The 27,532-nt window shown below is 36.6% G+C and overlaps 1 protein-coding gene across 2 annotated transcripts in view; it reads left to right on the top strand.

Moving 5' to 3' along the window:
- Positions 1-25,109, top strand: part of LOC125239889 (protein phosphatase 1 regulatory subunit 3C) — a 55,787-nt gene extending 30,678 nt beyond the window's left edge. Inside the window, exons 1-2 of one of the 2 annotated variants that reach the window (XM_048147653.1) lie at positions 5,161-5,379; positions 21,741-25,109. In XM_048147653.1, coding sequence (XP_048003610.1) covers positions 21,748-22,620 — 873 coding nt within the window. In that variant the 5' untranslated portion in view covers positions 5,161-5,379; positions 21,741-21,747 and the 3' untranslated portion in view covers positions 22,621-25,109. Of the gene's footprint in view, positions 1-5,160; positions 5,380-21,740 lie in introns of those variants that run through there. The other variant, XM_048147654.1, reaches the window with a different exon arrangement.
- The last annotated feature ends 2,423 nt before the right edge of the window (positions 25,110-27,532 follow it).

Here is a 27,532-nt window from a genome sequence, read left to right as displayed (position 1 = left end):
GGGGCTAAGTTGATCTGTGTAAGTTGTCCCCAATATTTATTTATCATGAGTAGATTCTTCATGGTATGTTTGTAAAGCGCTTTTATTTAAAAATGTGCGGGTAAAACTCATTAGCTTTTATTTTACTACTATTTATAGTATTTTATGCAACAGGCGTTTAAAGGAGGTCAAAAAAGACGAGTAGCGTGGGTAACAATTTGAGGCGAAGCTGAAAATTGTTATTAAGACGCCACGAGTATTTTTTGACTCAGTTAAACACCGTTGCATACAATACTTTATCTACGACCATGCACTTACTTTTTAATAGTTTTCTAGAATAACTTTCGTGAATTTCGCACTGTTCCCTGTATTTTGACTTGTCCTCTGTAACGATCCTGCACTCACCCTGTCGCTCGCACTCCCCCGCGCCGCCGCAACCCTCGGCGCCCCGCGCACCCACGCTATATCCCTTAAAGGCTAGCTAACAATACTTTAAGAGCTATATCGTATGCGCGGGTGCGCGGGACGCCGGGCGGGGGCGGGCATCTTTTATGTAGGGTTTTAACGATCTATGCTAGACCCTGTAAATAACGAATAACAGTTCGGGAGTAGAAAAAATTAATTATAGGCTCATAATTAAGTGTAACTTGAAAAAACCTTTTAATTCATGATTACGCTAATACTATGTCCGATTGAATCTGTCGCCCTTATTAGATTTACACGCTGTATGTATACTAATACATAGAAAATATGCATGACTCAGGTACAAATATCTTATATCTGTGCTCATCACACAAATAAATGCCCTTACCGGGAGTCGAACCCGGGACCGCGGCTTAGCAGGCAGGGTCACTACGCGCTAGGCCAGACCGGTTGTCAAACTTGTCAAACAATGACAACATTGACTACCGATTTCCAAAGTGTCGACTGTCGACATACATCGGGTGTGTATAATATTTATATCGAAACCTGTTTGGAGAAAGTGGTTTATGAGTTAGTATCGCGCAGGGAAACAGACTTATGTGATGAACTAGTTTGGCTTATATTTGAGATATTGGTTGCAGTTTTGTGATTTGACGACCGGTCTGGTAGCGAATAGTGAGTTAGTGGCTGTGGTCATGGGTTCGAATCCGGGTATTTGAGTGGTGAGTACAGATTTTTCTTTCTAGAAAATTTACTTTTCTTTTGTGTTTAAGTATTTGTATCCACACTAGTATTTAATATTTTGCATACTATTTTTTCTAATTTTTAATTAATCCTGTCATTTTGTGTTTACCGGACTTAACGTATGGTTGGTGGTTGGTGACAAGTTGACAACGTCTCAGTTTCATAGCAGCTTTGATAAGTTTGTTAAATTATTAATTATAACCTTAACTGACATGTTTTAAAACTATTTGTTTGTTTTGAAGATCGGTCTGGCTCAGTCGGTAGTGACCCTGCCTGCTAAGACGCGGTCCTGGGTTCGAATCCCCGTAAGGGCATTTATTTGTATGATGAGCACAGATATTTGTTCCTGAGTCATGGATGTTTTCTGTATATAAGCATGTATTTATCTATATAAGTATGTATATCATATCGTCGCTTAGTTTGGGGCTAAGTTGATCTGTGTACGGTGTCCCCAATATTTATTCATTTATTTATTCATTCGGTGTACTTGACTACGCTGCCATAAAATTAACCCATTGTTACCTAACAAACAACCTAAAACATAATGTAAGTAATAAAGAAAACACATGAAATATCTATAAATGTGACATTGACTTAAGATAATTTTCTGACCTATTCAATAAATAGTTTGTTATTAATCTTATTATGAGTCTACTATTTTTAATAACAGAACTATACTTTATCAGTATATAATGTCTACGTTTATAAAAAGAAAGCATCATACGATTTTATTATCAAATATACCTATATTAATACTTTTATACTTTTATATTTCATGCGATATAATATTGTCTTCGGTTACCGCGATAGTTACTCATGAAATAAAACTATGGAAATGGATTAAATCGCGTATAATGAATTTACAATTCATCCCGACGTTTCGAACACTTTACAGCATTCGTGATCAACGGGTGACTGAGGAAAAATTACAATGTGCAAAAGCTACCCACATACAAAAAAATATTAAATAAATAATATAGATTTTAAGGCCGGTTCACACACTATTTAATAAAGCTAGTTATACAATATTGATAACAATTACAAGTACTATGTTAAAAAACAAACGAAACGTCGGGATGAATTGTAAATTCATTATTCGCGATTTATTCCGTTTTCATAGTTTTATTTCATTTCTTGCGATAGTTAACCTTAAAATTATACACCCTATTTTTATTGAATTCCATTAACTTTAAGGGAAGGTTCTTAAGATAAAATACAATTAATTTCTCTAAGAAACTAGCGTCTTAACTCTTACGGTTATAGAGTTATTAAAAAAAAAAGATAATTACTGAACACGTGTGTGACAGCCTTTACCAATTCCTAATGTAATTTGTTTTGACATGTGCCGTCAATCACTTGACACTAACTTGAATGTTATTCTTAAGGGTCTCTCACACTAATTAATTCATTTATTATGTATGAAAATGATGATTTTTTTAATGAATTTAACTAAAAGTGATATACAGGATGGTTCCTGATAATGAACCTAATAGCTACGTGTCGAATTTAACGGAAAACAAAAAAACACGGTGTATAATTAGTTATGAAGTTTGTCATCGAAGAAGTTAGAAGACTATAATAATATGTAATACGATAGCTAGGATGCTTTTTACAAGTACGGTGGCAAAGAAACATGCAGATTGTCTAATTATAAGCAAACTGTAGTCTATGAACACTTGCACCTAATATCTAGACAGGATGAACGATTATGAAATTAACACGTTACATATATAATGCACAAAATGTGTGTGTGTATTCCAACTGCTTCTATTTTTTTTTGCGTAACCTTGTTGAACTCAACGGTTGAGTTCGAAACACGAATCAAGTTTTTTGTTAACTAGTGTTCGTCCTAGGGATATCTATTGAAGACCAATGGATTAAGGATGAAAAACTGGTACTATACCTTCGGAGGTGTAAGAAGTGATAAATATATAAATCCAAAAGTTATATTCAGTAGACGGTCTTCCCGACACTGACCTTCTTTTAGAAAAAAAAAGTTTTTTTAAACTCTTTTCGCAAAAATGCCTATCTCTGGTGGAAAGGCACTCTTAAGTGTGGCATCAGATAGGTGCAACTGCAATTGCACATGTCATCATAATCGATCACGGAAATAGCAGCATTAGTAAAGGTCAATCTAGATGTCACGAGATTTAAACCTAACATATTATGTGCACTTGTATACTATGCTACCTATATATGATATACAAATACATACATTATTTGTTATGTAGTTAGTTTAGTAGTTTATAGGTGAGCCATTTTTTTTTGGACTTGGATTTTTTTATGTGGTTTCCACTCAGAATCGAGAGCTCTTTTAATCCTAATAGGAAAAAAAGTGTCCCAAGGTTTTTTTTCCATTCCGTTACCATTTTTTCATGCATTTTGTATGGCGGTAACGGAATGGAAGGTCTGAAACATGTATGGAAATCTTGGGACATTTTTTTACTCCTAACAGGATCGAAAGACCTCGCGATTCTGAGTATGAATCGCGTAAAATATACCTATGTTACAAAAAAGTGGGGTGGACAACTTTGGAAAAAATGACACAGGTAGGTAACATACCTAATTAGTTTTAAATACTCAATACTAAATGCTACATGTCATGCGCGGATCCAGGGGGGGGGTCATGGGGGTCATGACCCCCCCCTGGAGCCTAAGTTGGCCATACAAATAGACCACGTGACCCCCCCCTGGGGCCCCGGGCCTTTACCACGTGACCCCCCCCTGGGCACGAAGCTGGATCCGCGCTTGCTACATGTATACTTTGTATGAGTCACACGGTTTCATATCCATTCATGACATGAAAATATTACTTTGTATGTAAACTCTGTCAAACAAGTCTGTCAGTAGGTAAATAAGAACAAAGAAAATTATAGGTAAGTATCCTTTACTCTAGCACCCTAAAGAAAAGGATGCATATAGTTTTCTTTGTTCTTATTTACTGACAGACTTGTTTGACAGAGTATATATGTTTTATTGTCGTCTATCGTAAATACAAGTACCTAATGCAGTTCTCACTCAGTGTAATTTTATGAGTTTAGTAGGTACTAAAAATACCTATCATAAATAATTATTGATAGATTTTTGTTTTCTCTGACAATTACCTAACCTATAATACAATACAATACAATACTCTTTATTGCACACCTCACATAGTTTACAAGTAATACACAAGAAACAAAACAAATTAAACAGAGGTAACAACAGGCGGTCTTATAGCTTAAGAGAGATCTCTTCCAGACAACCTTTGGATACTGGAGTTAATATAATCAGAATATATGGTAGGTGGCTCTAAGAAATATGAGAAGTAGAATTTAAATACAACCAAATAACACAAAACACTCATTCAAATAGACATATTAAATAAGTATAACCATAAACATACATAAACATACACACATAAATACATATATAAAAAGGTATAAACCTTAAAGAAACAAACAACAGTGTCATTCATAAAATCTAAGGAAGGGAAAGATAGTATTCTTTAAGGTTTGATTTAAAAGAGGCAATAGATTGAGAACAAAGGTCAAAGGAAATGCTTTCGTAACCCCTTCTAATGACATTCTTGTCACCTTGACTAATTTATTTTTAACTACAACCAAGCTTCTTTCACTTCACACAAGGAGATAAGCGATAAAATTACAAAAATCACGACAAAATCACTTATTACAAATTCCATTCGTACATGTATTTAAATATAAATATCATCCACTCATAAAGTGACTATTTACATATAAACTACTGCGCAATGCTCATTACGGCATAATCTTAAACGTGTCTCGACTGTGATTAAAATAAGACCGGATTTGTACTACTTACATTGTAAAATATAACAAAATATTTAAAAAATTGAGCTACGTCTAGGACAATTTTTGAACGAAAAAAAAACTAAATTTAAAAAGTGAAAGTCGCGTCTATGCATCGCGGCATCTAGAGGTATTTATAAAAAAAACTACACGATTTATGTCTCAATTTTCAAACAGCTGAACGCACATTGCTAAAAAAAAGTGCACCAAAGAGGTGGGTAGCTCGAAAACAAATGACAACCTGCATACGTTCAAAATAAAGCACGAAAACAAGGTGAAACGGTCTCATACATTGTTTTGTTCATGGTCGATTAAGAATTGTTTAAAAGTGTCATATGAATGTCAACGTGAGGTGCCAAGTGTGGTTTTGTGGATACAGTGTCTGGTGAAACAAATCGCTATGCGAGTTGAGTCATTCTAGCAGGTGAGACATAACAATTTGTTTGTATTACTAATGTACCTACCTAGCAAAGAAAATACCTGCGGGCCGATTTTTGAGTCACACGCGTTTGAATTCAGAAAATTGTCACTGAAAATAATAAGCAAGTCACCGTTTTCAACCGGTATTTTAATGACAAAATCCCGTATGCGAGGTTCAAAAATCGCCCCCATAAATAACAAAAATGATTAAATAATTTGGTATTTTTAGGGTTCCGTAGTCAACTAGGAACCCTTATAGTTTCGCCATGTCTGTCTGTCCGTCCGTCCGTCCGTCCGTCCGTCCGTCCGTCCGTCCGTCCGTCCGTCCGTCCGTCCGTCCGTCCGTCCGTCCGTCCGTCCGTCCGTCCGTCCGTCCGTCCGCGGATAATCTCAGTAACCGTTAGCACTAGAAAGCTGAAATTTGGTACCAATATGTATATCAATCACGCCAACAAAGTGCAAAAATAAAAAATGGAAAAAAATGTTTTATTAGGGTACCTCCCCTACATGTAAAGAGGGGGCTGATATTTTTTTTCATTCTAACCCCAACGTGTGATATATTGTTGGATAGGTATTTAAAAATGAATAAGGGTTTCCAAAGATCGTTTTTTGATAATATTAATATTTTCGGAAATAATCGCTCCTAAAGGAAAAAAAAGTGCGTCCCCCCCCTCTAACTTTTGAACCATATGTTTAAAAAATATGAAAAATATCACAAATGTAGAACTTTATAAAGACTTTCTAGGAAAATTGTTTTGAACTTGATAGGTTCAGTAGTTTTTGAGAAAAATACGGGAAGCTACGGAACCCTACACTGAGCGTGGCCCGACACGCTCTTGGCCGGTTTTTTCTACATGTGGTGTTCATAATACTAAACTTAATTGTATGTTGTTGTTTTTTTAAATATTAATTGTATGTATAAGTAAGAATATTGTCATCAGAGCTTCCAGAAATTACTCGCTCTCGCAGATTAAGGTTTCAAGGCTAAACGATACTTTTAAATACATACTAATATTATAATTGGGAAAGTGTGTGTCTGTTTGTTTGTCCGTCTTTCACGGCAAAACGGAGCGACGAATTGACGTGATTTTTAAGTGGAAATAGTGGAAAGGATGGACAGTGACATAGGCTACTTTTAATCTCTTTCTAACCTCCACTTTCCTAAAATAGGGGGTGGCAGTTTGTATGGAACATTCCGCTATTTTCAAATTTTTTCTACTCCCGAACTGTTATTCGTCATTTACAGGGTCGTGCATAGATCTTTAAAACCCTACATAAAAGTCTGTTCCTAAAGCCAACGTCCGCCGGCTTTCAGCGCATGCGCGCAGTATCGAAAAAACTGAAAACGCATTGTTTGGCTTTGTAACCATGGCAACGCATTGTTATAACGATACTGCGCGCGTGCTGAGCTGACAGTGCAAACCTTTGCGTCAAAATAAAGGAAACAGTATGAATTTCACGAAAGTTATTCAAGAAAACTATTAAAAACTAAGTGCATAGTCGTAGAAAAAGTATTGTATGCAACGGTGTTTAACTGAGTCAAAAAATACTCGTGGCGTCTTAATAACAATTTTCGGCTTCGCCTCAAATTGTTACCCACGCCACTCGTCTTTTTTGACCCCCTTTAAACGCCTGTTGCATAAAATACTATAACGCGAGCGAAGCCGCGAGCAATAGCATCTACATACATCTATGAAAATCGGTCCGTAAAAGGTCAAGAAAAAAAATTTGTGTAAGGACCATTGCATTGAAGCTAACATCTTTTTTTTTTATACTACATCGGTGGCAAATAAGCGTACGGCCCGCCTGATGGAAAGCGGTCACCGTAACCTATGGACGCCTGCAACTCAAAGAGTGTCACATGCGCGTTGCCACCCCATTAGAAACTTGTACATTCCCTTTTGCTGTGTTAAATACACAGTAAAAAGGAGTGCACAAGTTCTAAGGAGGGTTCGGGTTGCCGACGACTCAAAGGACATAAAGGAATAAGTCAGTTCCGTAAGTCCTCCCGTCATCAGCACACCGCACCCTCGTTGAGCTCTGGCAGCCTTACTCACCGGCAGGAACACAACACTATGAGTAGGGTCTAGTGCTATTTGGCTGCGGTCTTCTGTAACATCTGTTTTTCAAGTGTTCATGTCCGTCTCAAGTCTCATGTGTTTAAAATATGACGCGTTCTGCCTATTGACTAGTAAAATATCCTCCAAAATATTTGCATAGTCTGGCTTTCTACGTGAGTAAACAATGATCACGCCATATTGTGATATTTTCAAATGTTTAGCAAGACGGTACCTGATTATTTCTTTTTTTTTTTGCCATTTTTTAGGGTTCCGTAGTCAACTAGTAACAGTAGTAACCCTTATAGTTTCGCCATGTCTGTCTGTCCGTCCGTCCGTCCGTCCGCGGATAATCTCAGTAACCGTTAGCACTAGAAAGCTGAAATTTGGTACAAATATGTATATCAATTACGCCGACAAAGTGCAAAAATAAAAAATGGAAAAAAATGTTTTATTAGGGTACCCCCGCTACATGTAAAGTGGGGACTGATATTGTTTTTCATTCCAACCCCAACGTGTGATATATTGTTGGATAGGTATTTAAAAATGAATAAGGGTTTACTGAAATCGTTTTTTGATAATATTAATATTTTCGGAAATAATCGCTCCTAAAGGAAAAAAAAGTGTGTGTCCCCCCCCCTCTAACTTTTGAACCATATGTTTAAAAAATATGAAAAAAATCAGAAAAGTAGAACTTTATAAAGACTTTCTAGGAAAATTGTTTCGAACTTGATAGGTTCAATAGTTTTTGAGAAAAATACAGAAAACTACGGAACCCTACACTGAGCGTGGCCCGACACGCTCTTGGCCGGTTTTTTATTTTTATTTTTTTAGGGAATTTTAGGTCAATTGTACTCAAAGCATTGTACTCAGAATCACGAGTGCTTTCAATCTCACTGGGAGACAAAAAGTGTCCCAGAATTTCCATATGTACATTTTTGTTACTTTCCTCTTTTGTTACCCCAACACACAATGTACGGAAAATGGTAACAAAATAAGAAAAACTCGTATCCTGGGTCAATTTAACTACTAGGATTGGAAAAGCTAGTGATTCTGAGTAGAAATAGCATATTTTTTTTTAAATATCACATTTCATAATATAAGTTAAAAACAGGCTACCTAGTATTACAGGATGACTTGTCATGGAGTTTAAGATGGACAACAATATCTAAAATGAAGTGGTGTATTTTATTTATCGATAAATATTTAAAATAAAACTATTCGTTTTAATTTTCGCTAGTAAATTTTTTTCGCTAGATGGCGCTGTAAGCGATCGGTACGAAAAAACATCCATGACTCAGGAACAAATATCTGTGCTCATCACACAAATAAATGCCCTTACCGGCACACACACACACAGCATTAAATAAATTTTATTTTATTTCGAGGGGACACCGTTATATTAATATAACGATGTCCCCTCGAACGGTGTTCGTGAGTCATGGAACTCATGGATGTTTTCTATGTAAATATATACGTATTTATTTAGGTACATATTATTATATATATCGTTGTCTGAGTACCTGCAACACAAGCCTTCTTGAGCTTACCGTGGGCCTCAGTCAATCTGTGTAAGAAATTAAGAATGTCCTATAATAATTTTTTTTAATAAAAAATATTAATAATGATAATATTTATTTATTTATTTTATTTATATTGTGATTGTGACGGCGAATAAAAAGTAGGTATCTCTAATCTATCTACAAATTTAGAAAACTCGATAATACTGATCATAATGATTTAATGTTTAGAGAGAGTTCACTTATTTACTGATTATACACCCTGTTTTTATTGAATTCCGTTAACCTTAAGGGAAGGTTCTTCAGATCAAATACAATTAATTTCTCTAAGAAACTAGGGTCTTAACTGTTACGGTTAACGAGTTAATAAAAAAATAAAGATAATTACTGAACACGTGTGTGACAGCCTTTTCCAATTCCTAATGTTATTTGTTTTGACATGTGCTGTCAATCACTTGACACTAACTTGAATGTAATTCTAAAGGGTCTCTCACACTAATAAATTCATTTATTATGTATGAAAAAGATGAAAATTTTTTTTATGCGAATTTAACTAAAAGTCATATACAGGGTGGTTCCTGATAATGAACCTAGCTACATGTCGAATTTAACGGAAAACAAAAAAAAACACGGTGTAGATGTATTTACGGCGATTAAAAAGGCTTTTACTCAACAATTTATGTCAATACGCTAATAATGCAGAATGTTAGGGAACCCGTTGGGAATCGAGTTGTATCGACGCTACGCCACTGATACCTATGTACCACATATATTTTCTAGACAAAATCGCAAACAAAATGGGGTTGGCAGTAACGCCGTGTCTTGCATGGGCGACCGTCGCGCGACCGTCGCCGACGCGTCTCATCGCATCGTCTACTTCCATATCGATAAGGTTTGATTTCGTATGCGTCGCATCGCCGTCGCGCGACGATCGCGCGACCGTCGCCCACGCAAGCCACGGCGTAACTTATACCGTCACGTTTTCAAATTCACAATAGCACAGTTCAAAACGCCAACAACTTTAAAACCTGAATCGGTCTGCATATCTTAGTTTTTTTTCAGTAATATTTTGCGTTTAGTACATACCACTTTTTGTACGTTTTGCAACTGCCCGATCGAGCGGCAAACTTTGATTATATTTGTTAATTACGAATTAATTCCGCCAAACTATGATGGACGTGACACGCGAGCATTATAAATGTATACACAAGCCATTATAAGCCTTATTTACAAAGGTTATTTGGTACTAGAATTGTGTTAAAACGGTGTGGATTTAAGTTGATTTCGATGTGAGGTGTATACAGGGTGCCGTAGTGATGTGCAAGTTACGGAAACTCTCCAAAAAATCTTAAATTTCTCACGAAAAACTCACGAAACTTTCACGGAAAATAAAGGGTTAAACTTTTGTGAGACATATTCAAATAAATACAAATACATATAATTTATTATGAATAACATAAGTGTACAGTGGTTATTCTTAAAGACTAAGAATTTTATAAGGGATTATTTCAGCAATTCCCGAATATTTTGTACATTTGGATCACGTCTCCGATTTGGATAAAAAGACTAGACTGATAGAGTCCATGATGCTGAGCAAGTTCCACTAGGTTTCCCAAAGTACCCTGTGTAGCTTGTATGAAACCTTCCTTTTTTGTTAGATTAGGTTATTTATTATTTAGGTTAGGTTTTTTATAATATGTTTATATGTTTTTTATATTGTTTTGTATGTGTCTTTGTATTTTACATTTGTATTCATATTATATACAGCCTAACTTAAGAATGAAAATAAATAAAGAAAATAATAAATACGAACGCCCATGCAATAATACTTGTCCAATGATGCATTAAATAAATAATTTAAAAATAAAATAAAATAAATACTTGCAGACGGTCAATAGGTATGTTTTACATGCACTTTCGCGTTTTTTGTATGCAGTTTGCACCGACGCGTACTACAAACGACTTTTGTTTTTTGGCCCTGCTACGAAATTCATCCTGTATATCGATTATTCAGAAATCAAGGGAAATTAAGCGATTAGCTAAGTATGAAATCAAGCAGCCGTGCTAGGTTTTATACTTAAAACGAGGGCATAACATATAGGTAACATAATCTTTAAAAAAATACAAGCTTTTACCCGCGGCTCCACTCGCGTTTGAAAGAGACAAATAGTAGCCTATAGGGTTGCCAACCGTACTATATAATATAGTATTGTACTATATTTTGGCCCAGCGTACTATATTCTACATGACAAAGATATAGTACGCAAAAATACTATATTTTTGGGGTCCTTGCTAGTGGCAAATTTACTATTGTAGGATCAAACCGCCAGGGGCGGCGTTTTTATAATAAAAAAAATTTCGCGCTCGCTACGCTCGCGCTTTCATTTCTACTTGACATCCATTGTACATATCATTACTTCGTTCTGACATGAAATTATTACAGTTACAAATATATAAAGCCACCGTTGTTTGCAAACATTTGTCTTTTTAACACCCGACGCGAAAACGACGGGGTGTTATAAGTTTGACGTGTCTGTCTGTCTGTCTGTCTGTGTGTGTGTCTGTCTGTGGCATCGTAACTCCCGAACGGATGAACCGGCGGCGCGGCGGCGGTGTGGCGCGTGCGCCTGGGGCGCGTCTTACGTCCTTCCTAAACAAAATGTACTGAGGAGACGTTTTTTGAATTACATTCAGGCGGCGTGGCGGCGACGTCCGTTCCGCGCCGCGAGACACGCAACGCCTAAGTGGGGACGCTGCCTAAGAGAACCAATACAACACAAAACTTGTCAAAATCGATGAAAACCGAGTGGAGCCCCTTACAGTGGGCAGAAAAAACGATTTCTACGATTCGGTTATCGATTATCTGTACCGTACTATATTTTATTTCGATGTACTATATTATATAGATGGAATTTTCTAAAATACTATTTTTCCCTAGAAAAAAGTTGGCAACCCTAGTAGCCTATGTCACTTTCCATCCCTTCAACTATCTCCACTTAAAAAATCACGTCAATCACGCTTTCCCATTTATAATATTAGTATGGACATTATTTAAGTAGTCACACACACAAACACAACACATACATTAATATGCTAGTCAACAGTTGAAGAGCGTCACCTTGGCATTGATTATAAAATGCGAAGATAACAAGTATAACAACGGCCAATAACCTTGTATCCATAATAATATGATGTAGCTGTTTGTGAATTTTTACCTTATCTTATCTATGTGTCTATGATATGTTCTTTAGGGCACAGATTATAAATAAGTTATTAACGTAGGCATAGTAAGAGTACTATCGTACAGTATGGCCACTCCCGCTCCCCGCTGAAAGTGCCGCTCACCCCCTGTCGGCTACCTCACAGCGACCGCCTGTTAAAAACGCGAACAGTCGAACTGTCATATGTCACTCATACAAGCATAGTGCGCGTTCACATACACGAGCTTAGACTGTGTGCTAGGAACGCGCCTCTTTCATATTTTCGTGTATAAATTAAATATAACAAGATCATACCATCCCATACATTAAAATGCGACCGCCTACGAACGCGCTTACACTCCACCACACATAGATGGCGCCACAAAAAAATGCCTTGTTGCCACCGATTATTTGTAGATTGGCATTAAGTGTCAATTCCGTAAATCTATGTCAAAAGTGACACTTAACGCTATCTACAAGTATAATCGAAAGCTACAAGACATTTTTTTTGTGGCGCCATCTTTGTGTGGTGGAGTGTAAGCGCGGTCTAAGGCAGCGTTCCCACTTAAGCGTCGCGTGTCTCGGGGCGCGCAACGGACGTCTCCGCCACGCCGCCTGAATGTAATTCAAAAAACGTCTCCTCAGTACATTTTGTATAGGATTTGGTAAGACGCGCCCCACAGGGTGGCGTGGCGGCGGCGTGGCGCGCGCCGCGCCACCTGGGGGCGCTCCTTACGTCCTTCCTATACAAAATGTACAGAGGAGACGTTTTTTGAATTACATTCAGGCGGCGTGGCGCGGACGTCCGTTCCGCACCTCAGGACATGCGTCTCTTAGATGTGGCCGGTCCCTTAGGCGGTCGCATTTTAATGTATGGGATGGTATGATCTTGTTATAACACACATATGTTCGTGTGACGTAGGTAACAAATCCTTCACTTGCCCGCAAAACGACAAATGCCTACGCTTTATTTAACTAATACTTATAAAGTTACTACGTAAAACTCAGAAGAATACTAGGTACGTGCCACGCGACTACACAGAAAGGCGCCACCCCTCGGCCACTTGTTACCTTGAGGCAACTGCTAGCGGGTAGGTACTTAACGCGCGACCGCGAGCGAGTGACGTAGGCCTGGGTGCGTAGCCGAATGGCACAAACGCTCACGAAACGCTCACGAAACGAAACGCTTAGTAGATATCTATCCCTATCGCTCTTGCGTATTGGCGCGACAGAGCCGGACTATACGTTTCGTTTTCGTTTGGCGTCGGAGAAATGCCATTCGGCTACGGGGCCAGGGTGGCTAGCCGAATGGCACAATCGCTCACGAAACGCTCACGAAACGAAGCGCTAGTAGATATCTATCTCTATCGCGCTTGCGTATTGGCGCGTAGCCGAATGGCATTTCTCCGACGCCAAACGAAAGCGATACGCCGCTGGCTCTGTCGCGCCAATACGCAAGCACGATAGAGATAGATATCTACTAGCGCTTCGTTTCGTGAGCGTTTCGTGAGCGATTGTGCCATTCGGCTAGCCACCCAGGTCAGGTATTAGGCTGATTATACTTGAGACGTAAGAATCATATTGCAGTCAGTTACATAATGGTGTCCTATAAATGACACGTTATAGTGATAAGGCCCAGAGTTCCAAGAGGTACTAAACCAACTTTTTAACGTGATACCAGTAACGGTCCGGCCACGACAGTGGTTATACCGTTATAGTGGTTTCAAGTTCGCACTAAAGCCTCCGCCACACATAAAGCGTTTTGATAGCGTAGCGTTAGCGGAGTGCAATGACAGCGGTCGCCGGAGGAACGCCGACGTCCGCTGGGCGCAAGGGCGCAACGCCAGCGTTCGTCCGGCGCACCGCTGTCATTGCGCTCCGCTAACGCTCCGCCTACGCTCTCAAAACGCGCATGTGTGGCCGAGCGATCCGAATCCGTGAAAGTGTGATCCGATCTCCGCTATCCGTTTTTTTCCTTCATTCTTCGGATATGAAACATCTTTAGCTGGCTCTGGCGGCATGATATTACTACCGATTATGTCAAAATCGATTTACCTACCGCTCGGATTAGCATAATAGAAGAGATTAACAAGATAGAAGAAACAAGTTCATCTATTTGTAATGTTGTATAGGGGCCGAGCGTGTCAGATTTTGTACTGAAGTTGTTACTTGCCTGTGATTAGATATATATGGAAGCCCAAATTCCCATCCAGCACATAATTCAAGACTGCCCTATAACACGCTATGCCGGCCCTCTCGAAGACCTGATCACCCTGTGCGACGAAGCCACAAAATGGCTGACTGCTCTTAGTCTAGATATTTAAGTAAAATTTCACGTTCTATGTTTCTATTTTCTAACATGTATGCCATACGAATAAATAATAAATTAGAAATATATCTTTAGATTCTTGAGTGTTCATCATTTTTGCGTTGTCTAAATATATGAAATCTGTTTTTGGGTCCAATACTGCGACAGTAATACTGTTCGGGCTATGATCCGAATATCGTTTATTAAATGTGGCACCCCGCGAACCAAATCATATTGAATTATTGTGTATCGATTCTGATATTGATTTTGATTAATATTTGAGTTACAAAACCAATGACATCACAAATTGATAGAAACGTCAGAGACCTACTATTTCAATATTATCAGCAAAATCTGTCTGGCAACAGAGTTATCTAACTTTAAGTGGAAAATACGTATTGTTTTGTTGTTATTTTATCCTTACGAGTATATCAGCTTCTATCGCTTTCATCTATAATTGATAAATTGTACACGTGGAGTTCAAATGTAACAATTGGAACTCCTAATAAAATTATCTGTTTCTTCCGGCCAGTTATTCAGTAAGGCATCAACGTCAGCTGAGATATTCGTTTTTTAGCACTTTTAAGACGATACGGTAGGGGTCAATTCTCCATACAAACGCTCTCGACTATTTCCTCCCTGGTTTTTGAAGATAGAGCAATAATTTTTTCAACACAGATTGTTATTATTTTTATCTGTGTCGGACCGTTTTGATTTTCTTGATATTCTGCTTTTTAAAGACTCTAGAGCCAATCAAAATTTTCCAAAAACGGCCATTTTCATTGTGGGGCAAAAAAAGGTGTGATACTCAAGATTGGTAACAATTAACCAAAAAAGCTAAACGGTCCGACATAGATTATTTCATTGTTATTTAGATTCTCAAATTTCGTTCCGATTGATTAAGTTTTGAAGGAGGAAAGAGTCGAGAGCGGATTTTAAAGATTTTATTGAAATATTTTTTGACTGAGTTGTTCTTAATGGACAATTTTTTTTTCGATAAATCTAGTTAATAACACTTGTATATTTAACTAAAATTCCCAAGTTGAAAGGGGGGCTCCTTTCCATTTTAGCATTTTCGCTACCGTATCCTCTTAATGAACAACACAAACAAACAATAATTATTTGTTTTACAAGGGGGCAAAGTGCCAATATTGATACCCGAGCAAGCGAAAGATTCCAATATGCTGGTCTGGTCATAATCACGAGCTTTCTCATTTCTAATAGGTAAAAAAAATTGTCCCATACGATTTTTCGTATTTTACGTTACCATGTCCAAAACATTTTGTATGGGGTTACAAAAGAGGAAAGTAATAAAAATGTATAGAAATTCTGGAACACTTTTTGCTTCCTATTGAGATAGAAAGTACTCATGACTCTGAGTAAAACTGACCTAAATTTTCCTAAAAATATGAAAATAAAAGAAAATGGCAAAAATATAAACGTTCACTAATACTATCGTACACCACGAATCGTTAGGCTTCCTTAGTGTGGGACTCCGTTGGACCGAATATGGACTTTGCCGAATACGAATATTCGGCCGAACATTCGGTTACGCCATATTTTTAAAGCGGAGGTTGAGATTAAAACTATTAAGTGATTGATAATGGTTACATAATTTACATATGTTACTACAACTATGTTCTTATCATTTAGTGGATAACTAAAACTTAGTTAAAACAACTCTGAACTCTTCTCAACTCTTAAACTACGGTTTTTTTACTTTTTACAAAACAATTGTAAGTATTTATATTTTGACTTTTTAGTAGTTCCTTAGAAAGCTAATAAAACAGGAGCTTATTATCCAATGAAATACTTAATATCTTCATTAGTTATTTACTCTTTTTATTCGGTAACTATTCGGCAATGCAACCGGATTATTAGGCCGAATACGAACATTGAAAAACATGCCGAATATGCCGAATATCGAATATTCTCTCTCTACTATCTACCAGTTTCTATGGGAGGTTGCTTATCTCAGAGGTAATATAGAAGATATTTATAAATAACAAAGTGTTATGTCTCGTGCACGCCATAACCCCATATATGTATATATGCACAGTATAACCGTCTCAAGCGTGGCAATACTTACATACCTGCATAAACTGCTTTATCTGACCCCAAACACCCCCAAATATGTCACTATATAAAAGACGAAAAACTTCTACCCTGGTTGCTACACGTAATCGAATGCCAATTCTGATACTTATTTTTAAACAATTCGACCGCTCTGTATATTATACCCTGTGTGGTGACGGGTTAAGAATTTCACCACCCCCTTTCTTCCCGTGGCTGTCGTAGACTGTGGGATATAGGTTAAATTGTGACGAGGCTGGCAATCTGTAACTGCAATGTCACAATTTTCGTTTCTTTCAACCCCTCGTTTGCCAAGAGTGGTACTGAAACTTGAGTAGTTTTATGTGCTCTGCCTCTTTAATGCGATACAGGCGTGATTTTATGTGTGGATGTGTATATTATATATATTTAATCTGTATGCTTTTCTCACATATTGTACCTATGTCTCTTACTTTCCCATAGCCCCATGTCAACATTTTGTTGTCTTTTTTTTTCTTTTCCTTTTTTTATTTGTTCAGATATATTTGAAGATCTATAAATATCTCGCTCGTATCTAGCCCGTGTGGTGACGGGTTAAGAATTTCACCACCCCCTTTCTTCCCGTGGGTGTCGTAGAAGGCGACTGTGGGATATGGGTTAAATTGTGGCGTAGGCGAGAGGCTGGCAACCTGTCACTGCAATGTCACAGTTTCGTTTTCTTTCAATCCCTTATTTGCCAAGAGTGGCACTGAAACTTGAGTAGTTTTATGTGCTCTGCCTACCCCTTCATGGGATACAGGCGTGATTGTATGTATGTTGTATGTATAAATATCTAATAATTTGTATGTTATTTTGTCATGCACGCCATAACCCCATGTCACATAACATAACCGTGTCAACAGGTATCTGGTATGAGTATCACGCCACGCGCCAGACGATCACGCAGGACCGTAGCGTCGCTGTGTGCGCGCCGCGTGCGCACGCGGTGACCACGCATCAGGGGAAATTCGGGACGGTCTCGTTGAGGAAAAAAGGATTGTGCAAATGTGAGCGGTGACCAGGCGTAAGGGGAAATTTGGGACAGTCTCGTTGAGGAAAAAATGATTGTGTACGGTGGCTAATGTGTGAGGGGAAATTTAGGATAGTCTAGGTTTGGAATCTAGGGGAAATGATTGTAGTGTGCGATTATGGAAAATTAGGCATATCGCATTGCAAATAAGTGGAAAAAGTAAACTTTTTGGTGACAGTGCGTGGAGGGAAATTATGGATAGTCTCGGATATTAATGTAGTGGAAAATGAAGGGTGCGCAGTGGCTATGTGACGGAGACTGGTCTCAACTAAAAAATGTTCATTCATTGACAATAAAAATAATATTTTTTAAATGTACCTACACCTCAATACATAATTTTATTTTTGTAAACGTTTGTATGATGAGATATGTATGTAACCATTTAGGTTTATTAAGTAGATATTCAATTTCTCGTCTTGTTATATTTCTTGCACGTATTATTGATATTGATCTCTGTTTGGCCCAAAGGTTAGCTGGTAGAGAATGCCTTTTGGTATTAAGTTCGCCTTTTGTACATTTTTTTACTGTGCAATAAAGTTTGAATAAATAAATAAATAAATAAATAATGAGGAACAAAGCAACAGACGGTGTCATTAAAAACCGATATCTTCCAGACAACCTTACGAGGCACAAATAGGTAATATGTAATATGCAACTCATGTCGATTCAATACACTTGCTCCGGTCGTGTTTTAATATAGCACCACTGTTTACGAACTTCCTCTTTTTCTTGTCTTATATTATTAATTAGCCTTCGCCCGCGGCTTCACTCGCGTTAGAAAGGACAAAAAATAGCTTATCTCACTCTCCGTCCCTTGAAGTATCTCCACTTAAAGAATCACGACAATTCGTCGCTCCGTTTTGCCGTGAAGGACGGACAGACAAACAGACACACACACTTTCCCATTTACAATATTAGTATGGATTTTAACAGTAATCAGATCCCTATTATTATTACATTAGACGATCTTTTTCTACTTATATTAATTACACAAACATAATCTACTGCCCTGAATCAGCTAAGGTAAACAAATAGTTACTTACCCAGGATTGCTTTGACTTTGAAATTAAAAAGCGCATATTTTACTTAAAAACTTAGAACAGATACGTCCTTTTAGAAATAAAGAGGGTAATTGTTAACATTCTCCGTTAATAAGCAACTAGTATCAGGAGTAAATACTGATATCAGGCCCCGTAGCCGAATGGCATTTCTCCGACGCCAAACGAAAGCGATACGCCGCTGGCTCTGTCGCGCCAATACGCAAGCGCGATAGAGATAGATATCTACTAGCGCTTCGTTTCGTGAGCGTTTCGTGAGCGATTGTGCCATTCGGCTAGCCACCCAGAAACGGAACTTGTCAGACTTATTAACGCCTGAATATGTGAATATGTACATACATACATACATACAATCACGCCTGTATCCCATAAAGGGGTAGGCAGAGCACATGAACTACTCAAGTTTCAGTGCCACTCTTGGCAAAAAGAGGTTGAAAGAAAACTAAAATTGTGACATTGCAGTGACAGGTTGCCAGACTCTCGCCTACGCAACAATTTTAACCCATATCCCACAGTCGGCTTCTACGACACCCATGGGAAGAAAGGGGGTGGTGAAATTCTAAACCCGGCACTACACGGGTAATATGAACAAATACAATATATGAATATGTAAAGGTTCATATGCGATGTCCGCGTGTGGAATGGCTAACAATGCTAAGTTAAATAGACATCATGAATAAAATATGTACCATAGGACATTCTTACACTGATCTACTATTGATTAAGTCCCACGGAAAAGTTCAATAAGGCTTGTGCTGTTGGAACTTAAACCAAAATACTGTAAATATACTTAGAAAGTACCCAAGACTTAAATATAATAGTATAACATTTTATCTGAGTAATTCGTTTAATCCATAGGCAACCCTATCATCCGACGCTGCGCACGTGCGGCTGGTTTCTTTGTAAAAAAATTGTAGGCATTTAAAAAGGCGGCCTTTCGTAAACATCAAAACAGTGGGCCTTCTGTACTTGTACTATTATATATTCTGTGGTTGTGGTTCAATTTTTTAAAGTTGGTGTCTATTTGAGTGGGAATACCTACTACAAGCCTTCTTGAGCTTACCGTGGGACTCAATGTACGTAAGAATGTTCTATAATATCGACGACCGGTCTGGCCTAGCGTGTAGTGACCCTGCCTGCTAAGGCCCGGTCCCGGGTTCGAATCCCGGTAAGGGCATTTATTTGTGTGATGAGCACAGATATTTGTTCCCGAGTCATGGATGTTTTCTATGTATATAAGTTTGTATATTATATATATCGTTGTCTGAATACCCACAATAACACAAGCCTTCTTGAGCTTACCGTGGGACTCGGTCAATCTGTGTAAGAACGCTCTATAATATTTATTTATTTATTTTATTTTTATTGTATTTATTATTTATCTATTTGTAGTGTGAATAATCTGTCATATTTATTGTAATGTTATAAGCACTGGGAACGTTAATATTAAAAAATGAAGCGAAATCTTGCTGCAATTGTTTACTTAAGAATTTATGATGCTAACAATAGGCTAGCTCCTAGTCAAATCAGCTTCTTTTTATGAAATCGAATTGAGTGACGTCACGGTCAACTCAGTTACTTTATTTATTTCTACTTGACTTATTAAATAGAAATTGGATTTAAAAGTAACTTCTGTCCGTGTTTTTCTTATAATTATCTGATGATTTATTTCGTGCATGTTATAAAATATTTTATTTTAACTACAGTCAAGTTCCCTATTGTTCACAAAAAATATCTTTTGTTGTTCTATGGTCTTGAAACTAAGTCCGTGCCAAAATTTACCTAAATGTGTTCCAGCTAGAATCATTATAAGGTAAAATATACAGACAGACATGTAAAGTTACTTTAACATCTATGATATTAGTGGGTATATAAGTATATATTTTCATTACTGATTTTTCAATTTAATTTACATCACAATTTAATTACAAGAAGGACGCGACGCGACGCAATACAGTACTAAATATAATCCAGAAAACACCCACTTTGTTTTTCGTGTCCCAAATTTAATGTAATCGCAGTAAAATCATAAATAACATTTTTTATTAGCATCATATTAATTATGATTCACATGAAGAGTTCTCTCGGATCTAATATAACGTAATTGAAGCAACCTTGACTCATTCAACGTTTATATCTTTTAATTAAAAAGGTTATGGAGGGCTGGAAAAAAGTTTTCAATAAAATAAAATTATCTATAATTTATTTCAGTTTATACAATGATCTAATTACTTTATAGTCTTTAAATCTACTTAATAGTAAAATAAATTGGGATTATTTTACCTACTTAATTTTATAAGTATCATATAAAATTATAGGTTGTGAATGTTGTGATGAATGTGATGTGATAACCCATACTTTGTTGATATATCATTCATTTAAGCATCCATAATGAAATAGGCCAGCAGTTCTCGAAAAGTTTGTACAAAAATTAAGGAAAAAGTTAAATTTGTTTTTATTAATTCCTATTTTGTTACCAAGATTTTGTTGATGAATTGAGATTTTATTAAGTTTTATTTCGTCATTAAGGTTCTCTAGAATCTATATTTTCTTAATTATAACAATTTACCTGTATATATCTTACGAAAGTCGACTTATATTACTAAATGTTGGTAACAAAAAAGGATCAATTAAAATTTGCTGACGTGGCTATGTACAAAGTTGCCGGGAACTGCTCAGGCATACTTTAATTATTTTATATTTTCTCTTAGGTATTTTTAAATATATACTGTATTTTCAAAAGTACTTTAAAAATTGCTTTAAAAAGATAATTTTGATTTTATATCTTGCATAAAAATCCATCAAATCAAACGCCATTAATATTTTCCTAACAAAGTTTGCTAACTAATAATATTTAAACAGTCAACATATACGCACCATCCCACGTGACGTGTATATTGTCAATTGTCCTAACAATGAATGATCGATTCATTGTCACCCGATGTTTATTCATATCGTTCGCGTGCACGGCGCCCCCGCAGCTATATAAACCCCACGCGCCCGGCATTCCGTTTAGTTCATCGCTAACCGCCAGACTGTGCGGATGTATCGTCCACTCTCTTATCACACGCGAAGTGTAACTTGTGGCTCGATTGTTACAGACTCGCGATGTGCGCGGCGATCGACATGTTATCATCGGAACAGCTGTTTTACGGACATAGTCCACCGGCGGGCTTCCTCACGGACTATACAGTACGACGGCCAAACATATCCAAGATCACCACCGTCACCAGAGGATTCTCGTCACCATGTTTACCCACTTCCATGACGCTAAAACCTTTACAACTTACGTTGAAGGCAGCGCCCAGATCGTGCTTAAAAATGCCGACTGACAACAAGAAGAAGAGGGTAGTGTTCGCCGATGATAGAGGGTACGCTCTGGAACAAGTCAAGTTCATGACCGAACCTTCTCATGTACCACCTTACTGGGCCTTGAAGATCGTAGCCAGTCCAACGCTAGAGAGAAAACCACCGCCCCAACCACCGCAAGACGTGTGGGAGCGTAGATTCGTCCAGCCAGCGTCAGATTACGTCGAGTTCAGAAGAAAAATAAACGAAGACTGTGTCACGCTTGAGAATGTCATCCTGAAACAGAACGAATGTGCAGTTGACGGAACTGTTAAAGTTAAAAACCTGGACTTCACTAAAGAGGTGTTTGTGCGAACGTCATCAGACGGCTGGACGACAAGCGAGGATACATACTGTGCTTTTGTAGAATCTGGACCTTTGAATCAGCAGGGAGTCTCAGCTTACGATACATTTGGATTCAGAATACAACTACCAATACATTCAAGACGGCTAGATTTCTGCGTTGGATACCGGTGCCAAGGAAACGAGTATTGGGACAGCAATAAAGGTCAGAACTACACGATTGAGAAGTCTTCAGTCCGGAAAACGCCAGCAGTGTCTTGCGCTAGGATAAAATATGGGAACTCCTGGAGTGCACGGGCAGACCTAAACGGAAACACACCTTACTGGTGAAAGACACTAGCCTCGCTTGTGGATTTAGTTGCCTGTCGGCTTTACTGTGATCTAAGTGCCATTGAAGTGCCAAGTCAAGACTGGATCCGTAGGTATGTATGCTTGACATGATTCACGATCGTGACAGGAGGGCAGTGCGCTTTGACACTTGACTGTAGATAGCACGGAGATATGTCCGACTGATTAATATGGGTATAATTGGATTTCCGTGGAAGTTTCCATTGATAAGTAGAAAAGAGACTATTAAAGAAGGTATTTCAGCTTTTACTTCCGATGAAGTGAGGAAACTACATAAGTTTAGTCTTCTTTTTTATTAGAGGCACAGCTGTGATAATATTCTCCTCAATGTATATTTGGCTATTGTGAAAAATAGCCTACATGTTTTATACTTAAGTAGTTTCAATTAAAAATGCTAAAGAGATAAAAGAGTACTAAAAAAAACGAAATCCGACTGAGACTCGTTGCAATTAAACAAAATTGCTTTTGCCAGTCTTAAACCGGTCGCTATATTTTCATTTTAAATTAAAATTGCCTCAAAAGGACATCTCGTTCTTGCAATAACAACATTAAATTCATTATCGTTTTAAAAGCCTTGAACAGTAAAGTAGTTCCGTTGTCGCTTACTATAAATACCTACATCGTTTCCGAGTTGAGAAAAAATGTATTCGTTGACTGATAATGTTAACTGATAAACGACATTGTTTTGCATCAAGCGTGATTCACAGTCACTAATGTTGTTATAGTGATTATCAAAACAAATTGCCTCCATGCTATCAACAGACAAGAACTAAAAATAAGCCAATAATAATTATAAAAGACTTATTTTTATATAAAAATCTTGAGTCATAGTCGAGTCGAAATTGTATTTCTTTGGACATCAACGATTAAATTATTATGTAAAGTGAAGAGTGTCTGACATTTCATGATTTTGCTGTTTTTTTATTGTTAAGCTTTTTCGTGAAACATGAACATTCCTTTATGTCAGAAAGTATATTAGATATTGGTTTCCAAAGATATACAATAAATGAACGCGAATAATTATAAGTAGGTACGAAATAATTGAATTTTTGCATGTAGTCTCGAAATAAAAGACTTGTCCGTCGTTTTGTAAAAACTTGGGCACCCTAGAATTTTGAATGAAATTTGATTTCAAATCGCCCTTTTTACTATTATAATAAATAGCAAATAAGGGTTAGAATTTAGAATAAATATTACTGTTAATTTTTAAACAATTCTACAGTCAGTTAATGCATTAAATGATTTAAACTCTAAATATACTATAAAAGGGTTTTCCCGTTTTAATATTCTTAAATATACAATTATACATACTTTATTTAGCACTGATGTTCCTCGCATTACTAGATGAAGTAAGAGAAGTTATATGGATAGATTTTTATTTTTCTGCGGATTTTTTTTATCGATTTTATTTATAACGAAATTTAAAAACATAATTTGTATATAATAATTGGGCTAATCTCACTTTTTCCCGAGTGACTTGATTTTTAGGGCCAAAAATAAGTGAAAATACGCAATACATCGTTGTACAGAATAAGGAACTTAGTCTATAAAACAAAAATAATGCGAATACTTATTAATTACGAAAAAATAAAAATCGATCCAAAACTTCAAGTGGCAATATTCTAGACTATAATCGACTTACTATTTCATGCTACATATTAATTTATTTTATGAATGAATTTTAATCTATAAGTAACTGATACAGCTCTGTATAAATGAAATCGTGAAATGTTACTTTTTAAGGTTTCGAAAATCTCTGACAAAACTGTTTATATTTTTTTATGTCAGTTATGTCCTAATTGTATATTTTATAAACTATTTGTCAAGTCAAACAGTCAATAAAATAGTTATTTCCCATTTAAAAAGAGTTATAATAAGTAGGTAGACTTTCAATTTTTTTTAATGAAAAATAAATATTATAAACGACAGCATACGTCACTTTTGTCAATGCAAAAATGTAATTGTATGTTTTGTTTATTATATTGAAATATTTACCGAATAATTTTTAAATATTTCATTTTATATTATTTATTTTGATAGCATCTATTTCGTTAAACATTGTGACATTTATAGAGGTCAGAATAAATTAAAATCTAGGCAAAAAATAAATTGAAATTGAATGATGATAATTTATTGAAATCAATGATTTTATTAGAATATTTGATTATATTTATAAATGGCCGGCAACGCACCTCCAACACCTCTGGTGTTTCGGGTGTCCATGGGCGGCGGTGATCGCTTACCATCAGGCGACCTGTCTGCTCGTTTGCCTCCTATCCCATAAAAAAAATGGGTTGTTATTTATGAAGCGATGTATGTTTTTAATGAAAGAACTGATTAATTTAGTTTTTAATTTATATTTTTGTACAGATAATTATAGAAAAATGTTAATTTTTTAGTTAATTTTTACGTGAATCGGTATGTAAATATTGACCACACTTTTTCTATAAAATAAAATGAATCGAATTAAATGTGATTTTTATTAATCCTATATTCTACCTAATGTATTAATAAGTACTTACTACTTGAAATCAACCCCTAGTTTTTTTATAGCACATGGTGGTAAACAAGCATACGGTCCGACGACGGAGTTTTTAGATGCAATCGACATTTAGCGACATCTGTAACTAATTATAGTAGCTTTAGACTTTAGTTAGAATTTTCGTTAGTTAGAAATGTAATGTTGACACATTACATTTCATATTGTAATAAATAATAAAAATGTACCTAAAAGTGCCCCTGTGGCCTATTTGTTGAATAAATGTTTTCAGTTTTGAGGGATTTCATTTGAACTCCGCTTTAACAACTAATCCCAAGATTTGGCATAGGCACTAGTATTACGAAAGCGACTACCATCTGACCTTCCAACCCGAAGGGTAACTAGACCTTATTGGAATTAGTCCGGTTTCCTCACGATGTTTTCTTCCTTCACCGAAAAGCGACTCGCAAATGTCAAATGCACAACATTTCGCACACAAGTTCCGAAAAACTCGTTGGTGCGAGCCGGGGTTCGAACCCGCCGCCTCCGGAACGAAAGTCGTCCTTATGTCGTTAATACAATTAAAAGTGTCATCTATCTCGCGGCGACATACTCTCGCGGCAATCATGTGTAGCCCTGCAGACAACCAGTATTATCACCAAGAGGAACTGCTGTTGACCAACCGGACGACCCAGAGCCGAATATAGCCGAGGTCGGCCGAAGCTTTATGTAATGACCGTCGACATGTCGTCATGCAGTCGAATATGGGTATGGTAAGTACAGTGAGCTGCAAAATAGCATGGAGAAATTATGAATGAATTCATCTCAGCATTGCGATACAGCGATGTCGCCAGTATCCTTGGTACAATGCCTCAAGGGTATATTTTAGACATTAGCTAGCTTTTGAGTTTAGTCTTAGTTTCTTATATAATTATGTAAATATGTTGATGTAAATAAAGACTTTATCAATTCTCCAGAAGAAAAAAAAATAGATACTTAGCTTACTGCGTCGTACACGTGTGTAGATAAAATGCATGGATAAAAATGTCAGACTGATATAGATTGCTAATCTTTATTTGATAGGCATTATTGATGTCTAGACAAACGAGTAGTTAAGTAATCTACATGCACGTTGGTTAAGTATGTAGTTTACGATTAACTGGTGTACATAAGGATGACTAAAATACATAATATTTTTATTTAACAATAATTATTAAAACATTAAACACTAACACTTCAGGAGATAGGGATGCGTGGAGGAATTTGAGGAAGGCCTTTTCCCAACAGTGGGACAATATGGGCTCTTAATAATAATAATATAATTCTACATGACATCCAATATCTCCAAACGGCCTCTACGTGTTGGATCCATATCCCCACGCATGCCTTATAAATGACTGGGCTCAAAAGACCTGAAACTTTAAAAACTGAGAAACAAATTAAAACATAATAAACACTTAAATTTAAATCTTACAAATTCAATAAAACTAGATTCTAACTAAATAACTACTTAAGGCACTGGTCCCACCGCGAGCTAGTAAGCTATGAGCTATCGGCTATAAAAACGAACAAAAGATAATCACTCTCGTGTAAATAAAAGAGACACGGCGATATTGATAGTTACTCGCCCAGCGGTGAGCTATCAAAATCGCCGTGTCTCTTTTATTTGCACAGGAGTGCTTATCTTTTGTTCGTTTTTATAGCCAATAGCTCATAGCTTACTAGCTCGCGGTGGGACCAGTGCCTAAGAATAAACTTATGAATTATGATACGAGTAAATAATATCTACTAATGAATAAATAAACAATAAAGTTATTTAAAAAAAATCAGACGACGCGACGCGACGGACCCACGATGATACCAATAGCATTTTTTTTTTGTTGTATATTGTTTTCTTGATTTTGTATTTAATTTTTTAATTACACAGTGCCTTGGTTTATACTTTTATTCTGTGTAACTTATCGAATAAAGAAATAAAAAATGACATTTATTTCAAATCTTGAGCCCATACTAAAATACAACATGTAACAGGAACAAATAAAATGAAATGTAAAATTAAATAAAACTAGGTGTAAAATTGAAACGAGGTAAATGAAAAAAAAAATTAAAACGTCAACTGAATTTATACTTATGCTGGTTGTGCTATTTGTCCCACACACGGGAGACTGATGCATAATAATGATCCTTTAGGTTTAAATTTTTATGCTGTGTAACTTATTTGAATAAAAGAAATAAAATAAATAATAATTCAATGATCCTTTAAGTCAGGAATGGTTATGGCTTATGGGCTCCGATTTCCGCACTTAGCCTCAAAGATAGAGGCCATTTGAATAAATAAATAATAGTTATTTGTTATACAAGGGGGCAAAGTTGTATTTTAACGCCGAGTGTGAAATTGAAAAACGAGCAAGTAAA

Source organism: Leguminivora glycinivorella, chromosome 26 (assembly GCF_023078275.1).
Source record: "Leguminivora glycinivorella isolate SPB_JAAS2020 chromosome 26, LegGlyc_1.1, whole genome shotgun sequence".
NCBI lineage: Eukaryota > Metazoa > Arthropoda > Insecta > Lepidoptera > Tortricidae > Leguminivora > Leguminivora glycinivorella.
This window is presented reverse-complemented; position numbering and strand designations above follow the sequence as displayed.